This window comes from Dermochelys coriacea, chromosome 3 (genome assembly GCF_009764565.3).
Source record: "Dermochelys coriacea isolate rDerCor1 chromosome 3, rDerCor1.pri.v4, whole genome shotgun sequence".
NCBI classification, from domain to species: domain Eukaryota; kingdom Metazoa; phylum Chordata; order Testudines; family Dermochelyidae; genus Dermochelys; species Dermochelys coriacea.
In genome coordinates, this window is record NC_050070.1 from 118,838,849 (window position 1) to 118,851,607 (window position 12,759).

The window sequence follows — 12,759 nt, forward strand, 5'->3', positions numbered from 1 at the left end:
GTGGTACATCTATCATAGATTTTTTTCAAAAGTCACAGCTTCTTTTCACCTAAATAGGACACCTCCCTTTAGAGTTTGTCCCAATCTTAAACCAGGAACAGAAATTTTTGACACACCTTGGATCCCAGGAAGGGCCTCATAGTGTACTTAGCCTAGACACTTTCAGAGAAACAGAACCCCACGTATCATTCTTTTTTACAGCTCAAGGTATCTTGTTATGTTATGGCCAAATGATTCAAGTCCAGTTTCAAAGAGATTTATAAAACTGTAATAGTTCCTTGTACATTGAGATTTGTACCCATCCCAGCAGTTGTGTACATCTGGGAAGGCATCAATAGAAAAGATTTGCAAATTTTCCTGTACTACTTGTTTTTTAAACTGCTCATTCTCTGCTTAATGTGCAGATGCCACCCTTAGCTGCTGAGTGCTTGGACCACTCCATTCAAGAGAGTTGATGGAGGCCTTTGGGGTTCTTGTTCCTCTTATTACCCATCTTGTGCCTTCAGGCTCCCTCTTCTGATTCAACCATGAATCTCCTGTTCTCCCTTCCTAGAGTGTTTTCTCATAAAATACTGCTGTACAGTATCTGTTCTGTCACAAGATGAGTCACAAAAAGGCAAATTATATTCCCATTTATTGGCTAATTTGCTTTTTCTGGCTTGGTTGAGACAGTGCAAATTCCCACTGTTAGACTTGCAAAGCCCAAGCTTCAACATGAGACTTGCCTTGTAGGCAGTATAGATACACAAGTGCAAAGCCTTGATGTAGACATGCTGCACCAGCATAAAATGGAGCTTGTACCAATGTAATTTACTCTGCATCAGTGTAACTACACTGGTACAACTTTTCCTAATCTAGATGGGTTCTTAAGAGGGTAGAGCAGGCTAACAGATTATTTTACAGATCAGAAGGAATCAAACTGGAGAAGCAGAAGAGGGAACCCTAGAAAGCAGAACAATCCTGGATTGTGATTGGTCGTCATCTACCTGTCAGCGAATTAGGAGGTGGAACCTCATGTCTACAGTATCTTGTCTGAGCTGCAGAAAGCAAATTAGCCAGTAAGTGGGAATATAATTTGCTGTAACTACCAACAGACTAAACTGAAATTATAACCCTGAGATAGATATACTGCACTGGTGAGATCTTTATTCATGAGAAGGGCAAAAAGCTAGGTGAGTTTTATTTTTTTTGTTAATGTAGTTACTGCTCTCTTTCTTCCAGCTTCAGCAGTTAATACAGACACTTCAAATACAACAACAGAAGCCACAGCCTTCACTACTTCAAGCACTGGATGCTGGTCTTGTCGTTCAGTTACAGGCCCTCACAGCACAACTTACAGCTGCAGCTGCTGCTGCCAACACACTTAATCCACTGGAACAGAATGTCTCTTTTAACAAGGTAGAAGTTGGAGGACCAAGTTTGAAGAAATGCATTTACTATTTATATTTAAAGTCTTCACATGGGTTGTCTCTCTATCTTTAGTGACTTGTTAAGAAGTGCATGACTAAGCTACAGAAAAGGTTTTTGCACACAGGCTTTTCCAAATACAAAAATTATTTTCTTTAAGAGAGTTATACAAATACACAAATGATGTATTTTATATAATTTAAGGGTAAAAGATGTTTTTCAGAAGGCTAGAGTTAATTTCCATTAGTAAAGCAAAGTCATATTTCCTTCTATAATTGTGTAGAAGGAGGATCTGAATTAACGAGTTTGAAGATTATCTGCACAAGAAGAAAGGTTGGGCTTGTATCTTTTTGCCTTCTCACCTCACCCTTCCTTTATGGCATACAAAGAAAATCTGAAAGGTTTTCTCAGGGTAAAAATTCTCTAGAAATTCAGGTCTTATGTACCCTAGTTTTCCAGTAAGACTATAGATGACTGGTGAATCGGTAGGTTTGTTACATCATAAATACCCAAGGAAATAACTGTAATTGAACTTCAAAGTAATAGTGACCACAAATATAATCAAGTTTACATTCTTAGCAGGAGGATCATATGAAAGCTAGTACTGTAACACGTAAACTTTAGAGAGGGATTTTATTTTTTAAGGGACAAACCTAATCAAAAAGACCCCAAAAGTGAGGAAATTAAAATCCTTAGACATAGTATGAAGGTTATGTAAGTATGCTTAATAAAGCACAGAAAGCATGCATACCTTTTTTATTTTTTTTTTTAAGGGAAGAGAGAAGCCAAGAAGAAAACAAATAGAGTTGAATGGCAAGGTAGATGAGCGTACCGTAAACTATGGCAATGGTAAAATATAATGTTGGAAAGGTTTGGAGGAAATTTGAAGATGAAATAACCAAAGCCATAAAAACAAGTTATTTCAGTATATAAAAAGCAGGAAGTCTGTGAAAGAGTAGTCTCTACTCAATTATTAGGGAGGATAAGGATGTTGTAGAGAAGCTAAATTATCTTTTCATCGGTCTTCACTACCGAGGATGTTGGGAGCTACCTATCCCAGACCATTTCTTTTCAAATAATTAGCAGAAGGAATCCCCAGACAAGTGTGAAGCGTTGGTAATATCTTACAAGTCTGTGTTAGTGTGGAGTAGGGTAAGTGTTTGACTGTAGGCAGCTATGACCTAAACCAGACTTGACTATGGCTGACCTAAACCAGAGTTTTGCCTTAGCAAAGAGGTGTTAGGCTTTGTCAGTCATTGCTCTAGTGCTCTGTTCCTAGAGTATCTACAGCATCTGTAAGAATAGAATGGTAGTAGGTGTGGTGTTGGGACTTTGGAGTTTAGTTTGCATTGCAGAGATGGTGTATACCGTAACTCTGTAATTCCTGTTTTCTGAAGTGGGTTGTGTTACCTTAACTCTTCATTTCCTAATTTTCAGAGGTTTGAGTCTAGCTGAAATACATTCAGGACAGGCATGAGACACCACTGGGCAACCTTAAATTTGTGTATCATTTAAACCCTTGAACAAATGACCAAAATGGTTGAGTATGAGTCATGCCCTAACTGCTTACTAGAGTCTTTTAATCTTCCCTCTAATTACCGTTAATTTCCTTGACAATACTTTAAAAGTGAAATCAGTCTGACTCTTAAATTCTTTTTGTTCTGTGTTGGTAAAGTACCTAGCACAGTGTGGACCTGGTCCATGACTGGGGTTCTTAGGTGCTACAATAATGCACAATACAATAATACAATAATTAATTAGTAAATCCCAAGTGGCTGAGATTAGTTTGGAAAGGATCGCACCAAAATGTCATAAGAAAGGGTGATTTTTGTAAACAGATTATTTGTGTATGGGGAGGGACCTGTATCTCTGGAACAGCTTGCTCAAGTGACCCAAATTTAGACCACCCTCCCTGCATCCCCATGAGGTGCATCAAATTTCAAGACAAAACTGAATTGTGCATTTTAAAGCACTCCTAGAATAATGATCTTTTAATAGTGATTTTCAACCTGAACCAAGATGAGGCACTGTCAGAAATCTTTGTGTCAAAAAAGTAGGTACTGGAACAAAAACATTAAATTAAACAGTGACAAATCATCATCACCAGATGGTATTCTTCCAAAAGTTGTTAATAAAATATTCAATCTCTTAGTCTCTGCAGAGGATTGGAGGGTAACATATTGTTATAGCTATCTTTAAAAATAAAAAAGTTGCCTAATGGTAATTATAGCAATTATAGACCCATAATCTTTAGTTTAACAAGAAAAATAAAAAATGAAGGTGAATGTAAGATAGGCTCAAACTACACAGCTTCTGTGTAGTAAACTGTGCTGGTAGAATTTTTTTGAGGGTCAACAAAACAGTAATGAATGAGAACTACATGAAATATTTATCTGGACTTTCAGAAAACCTACTGCTATTACTTTGAGTAACATCCCTGTGGGTACTCCACTTTAGGTGTGCATGCGCCTTTGATCAGAGAATTTTGGTGGTAGTACCAGTTAATCCTGCACATGTGCCTATCCATCCTTGTGCCCTATAAGAGCTATATATAGGGCTGCATGGGTGAACCGCCCTCAATTCCTTCTCAACCGCCTTCAGTCTCAGATGCCTGTTTGCTCCATATTTGTTTGCCTCTTTTATTAATGTTTAGCTGTATAGTTAGCTAGTAGAGTACAATTTAGTGCCTTATATTTAGAATGTTTGTTCCTTTTTTTCCTTTTCCGGGTGAAAATTTGTTTTTTCTTCTTTTTCTTTTTCCTTTTCCTTTCCCTTTTCCTTTCCCTTTTCCCTTTTCCCTTTTCTTTCAGGATTTGAATAATGTTTTTCTTCTGTCAGAGATGCAGGGCTCCCTGAGTTTTTAAAGGTGCCTCTTGTGTCGAAGAGCAGTCCCAGTTTGTACAGATATTCCCACTGCATTCGTTGTTTGGGAGACTCTCACATTCCTAACAAGTATAAAATCTGCTCATCTTTGAAGGAAGAGCCTATAAAATCAGGGAAATGAAGTATAGACTTTTAATGATGGAGCAAGTCTTTAGACCGACTTCAGATCCCTGTTAAGGGAAACCCCCTGTACAGGGACCTTCTGTGTCTGTCAGTGCCCTGTCATCATTGAGACCTTGGTCACCAAAAGCTTCCAAGGGGTACGATGACACTGGCACCCAGGTCTCCAACATTCTCCATGATTGAGATACTGATAACTGTTCCACTTGTGTGGAGAGCTTACCACTCTTAAGTATAAGGAAGGGGATAAGAGGAGCAAAACATCAGAGTAGTGTTCTTCAAAGAAAATACGCTCACTGGAGACATCAGTCCCTGAAAGGAATGCTAGTGAGGCTCTGGGTACTTCGAGTACTGTGAAGCACACTAACACTTCATCTGAGCCCCATACCTCAGAGATAAAGAGTTCGGTACTGAAGATTACTATTTCCTAGAGATCAGCTTCAGTGCAGCCCTTGACATCCTCAGTACCAGCGTCAGTGCCTCATATGACCTCTGCAATGTCATCGGCACTAGTAGTGAGTTCTCTTGTATTTCCAGTACTGCAGGAATTCTGGTACCCAAGGAAGCTAGCGGTACCAAATGAGCCTGAGTCTCCGCTCCTTGCAATGTCTGGATGCCTCTGAGTACCAGGGTCTGCTGGGTCACCAACTGCTCATGTTTCTGGGAGACCTTCTTCTTCTTCTTCTTCTTCTTCTTCAACTATCCACTGGGTTGGGGGAAGGGGATCATCTCCTTTACCATATATGAGGATCATTCCAACTCAGACTCTGAACTTTTGATTCAAGGATCTCCAGTTTATTCTAGCAGAAGTTGTTAGGCCAGTTAGGGATTCTGAGTTTTTATTCTTTCACCCAGCACCAAACTCTCTGGTCATGGACACAGCGAAAGGGGCAGGCAGCATATCCAAAAGACCACCCATTGTAATAAAGACCAGAAACATCTGGTCATAAGAGAGAGAATCAGTTGTAGAAGATTTACTTTTCAACAGTCAGAAGCCTTTCGCAGATTCCAGAGACGTTTCACACCCTAAAAGACTCTAGGGCAACACTTAAGTCTTTAGGGTTATATACACCTGCGAATAAGAGAGAATTTAGCGAGTCTCAGTTGGCAGAAAGATCCCACCCTTCTCAATTTTCCACCTTTCATAGAACACCAGAGGTCAAGATTTTCAAAGAAAAAGCCTGCATCAACCTTGGTTTTGTCATCTCAACTTTCAATGTCGTTCAAATGCCAATTTTGATGTTCAGACTACCCATTGACCAGGTTCTCTCAGCTGCATGACACAACGCCCCTTTTTCAATTTTGATGCCGCTTCTCTCTCTTTTATGAAGCATGGGCAGCTATAACATTAGACAGATGGGTATTGGAGGCCATTTTGGTTATGCTGTCCATTTTACCTCCATCCAACCCCCTTTCCCTGTCTCCTCAGAAACGCCTCTCATGATCTATTGCTTACACAGAAGATCTCATCCCTTCTAAGTCTAGGAGCCATAGATACCTGAGATTTGCCACTTGGACTAGTACCAATATCTATGACATCTCATTCCCTCTGTTGGCAGGTATTCTTGACTACATGTCTGATTTAGAGGAGGATGACTGTCTATAGGCGGCAATCCTCTCTTGACTAGCAAGAGGAATTGCATCTTTCTCAGCTTCTCTTGAGGATTTGATCATCTCACTTGTTTCACCATCTGATGATTTCATATTGTTCCAAAAGTTGCTCGGACATATGGAGGCAACTCTGCAAATGAAAATGAAAACTGTCCAAGAAAAGATTCACTTGCAGTTACAACACCCAGGAATCCAAGAATACAGTGACATTCCTTATTTTGTTAATGATGGGCTACTGGAGTTTACCAAACATTATCCTTGCCCAGGGTAAGCTAGATTCCATATCTTAGATGTTAAGAAGGCATGACGTTTTATTTGGTAGAAACGATGGCCTGATCCTCATTACAATAAGTCTCTTTTACGCTGCATTGACACCCAAGCAAACTTAGTGCAAATGAGAACACTAGATGGGGAGGGCTCTGAGTTACTACAGAGAGTATCTGCCTAGGAGGTCTTGCCCACATGGTCAGGGTCTAACTGATCGCCATATTTGGGGTTGGGAAGGAATTTTCCACCATGTCAAGATGGGCAGAGACCCGGGTTTTTTTTCCTTCCTCAGCAGCATGGGGCCCGGGGTCACTTTCAGGTTTAAACGAGTGTAAATGGTGAATTCTCTGTAACTTGAAGTCTTTAAACCGTGATTTGAGGACTTCGGTAACTCAGCTAGAGTGGGTTTTCGCGAGTGTGCAGGAGGTCAGACTATGTTCCTTCTGATCTTAAAGCCTATGAGTCTAAGAGAATCAGGACCGTAGGCATTTAGGAAATGAGCAAGACTACTTGTAGCCTTTGGAGATCAATATAAAGGGAATGCCATTTAAATTAAGTGCCTGCCTTAAGTGGATTAGGCTGTGCACCAAGACAGATATGTTATACCTTACCTAGGATGTCAGTTGCTCAGGGTCTTAGGCCTGGTCTACACTTGGGGGAGGCAGAATAACATAGCTGAAGTCGACATACTTAGATCTACTTACCGCGGTGTCTTCACTGCGGTAGATTGACTGCTGACGCTCCCCTATCGACTCCGCCTATGCTTCTCACTCCGGTGGAGTAGTACCGGAATTGTCGGGAGAGCGCGCGATGGTTGATTTATTGTGTCTTCACTAGACGCAATAAATTGACCCCCACTGGATCGATCACTCCGGAGGTAAGTGTAAACATGTCCTTAGAGTGCACTCTACCATGGCTAAGGTGTCATCAGTGGCCTTCCTCAATAATGTTTTCTTCATTGAAATCTACAGAGTTGCTTCCTGGAGTTCTGTACACACATTTGCACAGCACTACTCTTTTTATTTCTAGATCTGATGCTCACTTTGGGAAAGTAGTTCAGCAGAATCCTTGCTTAATACAAGCCCCGTAGCCAGCCTTTTTTGAGGTTTGTATTGTTTGCTAGACTCCCATAATTTAGAATAAGCAGAGGCCACCCTGAAGAAGGAAAAAAGCTATTTATTCATGTTAACTAGTTATTTAAGATTACATTCTCTGTGTACCTCCTTACCTTCTCCCCTCTCTCTAAATTCTGCTTTCATAAGACTGGTGTTTAGCAGAAGGAATTGAGGTGGTTGGTGGTATTAACTTTTGCTGAATGTTCAGTGCTGAGAGAGGGCACTTGTGAGGCACTGCAAGTGTAGAGACAGCGCTCTTGAAGAACTACCACAGTTTCCATGGCAAATAACTTGTGTTTCTTAATCTATATATTTTGTTTGTATCTTTGACTTTTTTTCCCTTAAAATTAAACCATTGAAAGAAAACAATGCCCTAATTCCTTGGACATCCACAAGCAGTATCTAACAGGTAATTCTTCTTCAATGCCATGTTTGATGTTGGCGTTGGCCATAGTAATTGGCCGACTGCTGAAGGAAAACACACACACACACACTCTCTCTCTCTCTCTAATGCTTTACCCCAGGAGAGTAGTCATTTCTTTACTATTGGGCAACACATGTTCTTCTTGGATTAACAAGCAGAAGTCAAGAATGATGCAGCTAAGGGTTTTCTATTTAAAAGAATGGCCAGCTTTCCTACATTAAGTCATTGCAGAAACAGAAACTTCCTGTTTTTAGATTACTACGTATTTTATATGGCTTGGTAGGAAATGTTATAAAAATGCTCTTTCTAATGCTTGATTTGTTTTCTCCTAGAAGCTGATGGACAGGTTTGATTTTGGGGAAGAACCTGAACTCAGTGAAGAGCCTAAAAAGGAAACTCCCACTTCCCAACTGTAAGATCAGGTTACATTCCTTTTAAATTAGATTAATTTGATCATTTTTCCTGTTAAACATGATGATGATTGAACATTCAGTGTGAAAAGTAGACCAGCTGTCTGGTCCTTCAGTATACGTCAACTACTATACTGGAGCAGTGGTAACAGAACAATTTACATGAATTTGAATGATAGACATGTATTTGTTTTAAATGTTTAATACAACATCTCTACCATTGCATGAGAATCCTTCAGCTGGATGCCTGCCATTTTAGAACAGAGAGAATGAGAGTTTGGTCTGAAGATAGCGCTCAACTTAGATACTCCTGGGGGACTCTGTGCCAAAAAATTCAAAATTCTGCAAATTTTATTTGTCAAAATAATGCAATATAATCACGCCAGTTTCAATTGTTTTGGTAAGTTATTTAAACTACAATACAAAAAAAAGTCATTAACTATTCAGCATTTCCTAGACACATGAAAGTTAAGTTACAAATACTTGGTAACTAATACCCTGCATTTCAGTTATAATCCTGGATTTTCATTTAAATTCCATTACAGAACACCAAAGTGTGTGGGGGGGGGGGAGCAGAATGTCATTTTAAACAGCTCAGACTTTCACACATGAAAGTCATACAGTTTTGCTAATCATTGTTCTGGACCTAGTTGGGTACTTTGAGAAGTGCTTGGTTCTGATTGTCCTGACATTTTATTGAATGCTTGGTAAATGTTTTATTTGCCTTCAGAAGTCTCTTTATTTTTTTTAAATGGGTAAGTAAAAATCTAACCCCATTGTGCCACTTTGGCACAGGAAAAAAATGAGTGCATAGATCTTCCTAGCCGATTACCTTACTGGCATTTATAAGGCTTTACGTCACTTTTGCGAGGTAGGGGCCTTAAAACTTTTACAGGTTTTTATGCTTCCAGGGGAATTGACAGAGAATGGGAACAGTTAACTAACAATCGTAATTAACAATGTTACTAAGCAGACAGGTTGCTACATTTCTGCCTCAGAGAATGAGATCAATTAACGATCAAAAGCAACATTAACAAAATGTGGTAGTTTTTTTTACAAAAGCTATTTTCTTTAACTTAAAAACAAACTTTTCAGTAACATGATTTTAATTTAATTAAGTATTTTTTCAATTCTCAAGAAGTTACATTTTACTAGGCAGGCAGGCTGCTACACTTGTGCCTCAGGCATAGAGCCTTCCTCCTGCATAACAAAAAGACCTACTCTCTTCCACGCCCCTTGAGCTGCAGTATCAAGAGAGAGGGACAGAGTCTCTCTTGCTTGTTGGCCAGCCCCGCCCCTAATTATGAGCAACATCGCCCCCAGCAGGCACGCACACTGAGCCCCCTCCCCACGCAATGATTTGTGTCTCTGAAGCTGCTCCAGGCACTCTGGAACAGATGCGCTGCCGGGAAAGAGACGTGTGCCCCCCTGCAGATTTCTTTTGTGTTTTTCTTCATGGGGGGCAAAGAAATATGCAGGCCATATGAACTCTGTGCCCCCACATGGGTGCAGAATTCTGTCAGGAGTAACTTAGAGTAACAATCTTATATTTCACTCGGAGGGATAATAACTGCAACTAAGGAGTATGTTACTAAGTTCATTTGTTTGAAAATGTATGTGTAGCTTGCTACTATTTAAACGATGAAATTTTGTTTATTAGATTATTTAGTCTCGAGAAAAACTTCGATGTTAAGGGTTTTTCAATTATTTTATTTTAGGCCTCTGGTATCAGAGTCTGTGAACAACTCACTTTTTCATCAGCTAGCTGAACAACTGCAACAACAAAATTTGGAACATCTCCGACAGCAGCTCCTGGAGCAACAGCAGCCTCAAAAGGTAACTACTCCACTCTGAAACCTGTACTCCATCTTGTGGTTATCATAGTAAATGATTTTAGTGTCTTCTTCCTAATACTTTTACTCATAATAATGAAACCCTGTCACTAGCTAATCACCTGGGCTAGGCTTGCAAAGTGATGACTTGGAGCAAGTGAAGGCAAAAAGCATAACAAAAAAACCCACAAAACAAATGTGAGCTATACATTTTGTACTTTGTACTTACATTAGGAGAGACTAGTCTTCAGCTGAGCTGGAGACACGCTTGACTTTCAATTATCCTGTTCGCTTCTTAACTTAGATTTTTTTTTAAATGGTTTCCCTTCTTTCATGGAGGGCTGAAAGATGGCATGCTGCTCTGACTTGTGAGAAGAAAAGGGATAATTAAGTACATTTCATTTGCGATCTGTATCCCACTTAGTCATGCACAAATCCAGCAAATTTCCAATTCAGAGAAGGACCTAAACTTTGAGCGGATGAGCTTTTCTCTGATTGGGAAGAGGATCGAGTAGGTTGTATGCTGCTGCAGCAGGTGGAAGGGGGTTCTTTCAACTCCTCCCCAAGATCATTCTGTGCCCTAGTGTCTGAGTGATTTTGATCTCTTATCAGCCTATGTGCGCAAATCAGCAGGCACCCTCTATTGCCCCACTGAGAACTCATGTTCTAGACAGCCAATGCTCATTTTCTAGCTGATGCTGTACATTGACTCTCTCTCTGCAATGTAGTAAAGTTCTGATTCAGTCTTCTACAAAACAATGAAAACTTGCACTACTTAGCAAATACTACTACAGCAGCATATCCCTATGAAGGAGTAATAGAGTTTTTGGTAGTTGTTAATTATCTAAAAATAACCATTAAAATTCCAGAATAAATGTATTGAATAGGTTAGGTACCTTCCAGTGAAATGTGGTGGTCTTGAGTGAGTGAAATTGGTTGAGTTTAGGAATGAACTAATTTTGGGGGCTGTGAATTTAGCATTTCTAATTCATTCAAGAGTAGGGTGACATGTCTCACCACAGGGGATTACCATCTGACTCCCCCATTCCTGATGTGCTCCTGTGTGTGCTTCCAGCAGGTGCCTCTCAGCTGATCAGCATGGGAGAGGGAGTTACATCTAGTCCTGATTGCAGCTGAGAGGCTCAAGCTTCAGCTGGAATACACAGCAGTTACTCTTAGCATACAGCACGCTATGAAGAGGACCTTTGGTCTTGTGTCCAGGCCCTGGTGAGAGAGACAAAGTGAGAAAGAAAGCAAGAATACAATACAAAGGTTCAGGAGGAGTAGGAGGGCAAAAAAACAGACAGAAGGAGCAAGAAATAAAGTAGAAATTGGAAGCAGGGAGCACAGGAGATATTCAAAGGACAGTTGTGTTTTCTTGATCTTGTTTTCCTTAAAACCAAAATGGTGGGTTCAGGAAAAATAATGCTGGTGTTGAGAGGCAAATACATGAAGCAGGAAGGAAATGGGACAATGACATGCTTCAGAAAAACAGGAAGGTAATGTAGAAGAATCTGGGTACTGTTCAACATTCTGCCACTTGATGTCACTAAATAGTGTAAGGTACAGAGTTTTTAAGCAGAGTGGACGTATAATGAGAAACAGCTGTATATTTAAAAGAATGCTTAAATACCAGAATTCAGTATCCTTTACTTCTGTTTTATCTCTTTGGGTATTTAAGACGCATACATCTTCCTAAAGGATACATTTGGTTAGCAGTCTAGAAATTGACTTCTAATAATTGACGTGATGTTTTAAAATAGTCATTACAAGAATCCTAAATTAAGAATCCACATTTTCCCAGTTTAAGTGTGTTTTATTTGGAGCTATCCTTTGGTCAATTTTTAGTTTAGTTTTCATTCATTTTATGAATAGCCAGTACCGTTAGTAGTGGCAGACTCCATCATGATGTCCTGGCAGTTTTTTGGATGCAGTGCACTACTGTTATTAAATGATGTTAATAATAATAGCTTCTTCCCAGTCTGTCAAGGTGAGAAGTAATATTCTATTGCACATGCCCTGTGCGAAAAAATTATTATAAAAACAGTTTTTTAGAAAATTGTCTTTCTCTGAATTGAATTTAAAACTATTAAGGTCATATTTATTCTTCATGTAGAAAGCCATCTGCCTTCTTCAGTAAAACTCACATAATCTCGCTTCTGTTGTAGTTAAATTGGAGAGTTGTTTCCTTCATTTTTCTAAAATGTGTTAATTCAGTAAAAGGATGTTTTGGGAGAGAATTTTTTTTTCCAAACAATATCTGCATTTCAGATAGGAAGCTTGTTATCCAAACCATCCAGCTTGTACATTCAATGTATACGTTGTTTATTGTAAGCATTCACTTTAACAAGCCTAAGCTCTAAAGCTAAAATGCAGTAAGTGTTAACGTTAATTTTTTGTTAATAATTAACTATTTTATAGTTTACATTCTAAAATTAGTGTGATTTGTGATATTTTTCAGATGTAGTTGCACTGATAGATTTCTTTCTTGTAACTAACATCCTGGCGTAAAATACTACGGTTTCATGATTTGTTTTGTCTTACTTGTTTTATCTTAAATCTCATACTGGTCCAAAAGGTTGGAATTAAATGAAGATTTTTAAATTAAATTTAAATTGGTATTGCATTTACATCACAACAAAATAATTAGTCATGAAAATGTGTGGTTCTCGATGGAACTGATTACAATA

General features: G+C 39.2%; 1 protein-coding gene across 1 annotated transcript in view; it reads left to right on the forward strand.

The window, feature by feature from the left end:
• SCAF8 (SR-related CTD associated factor 8) overlaps window positions 1–12,759 on the forward strand; it is an 84,559-nt gene that overhangs the window by 46,744 nt on the left and 25,056 nt on the right. The window contains 3 exon segments of the mRNA XM_038393724.2: window positions 1,222–1,398; window positions 8,160–8,239; window positions 9,956–10,073. Of these exon segments, the coding sequence (XP_038249652.2) occupies window positions 1,222–1,398; window positions 8,160–8,239; window positions 9,956–10,073 (375 nt within the window).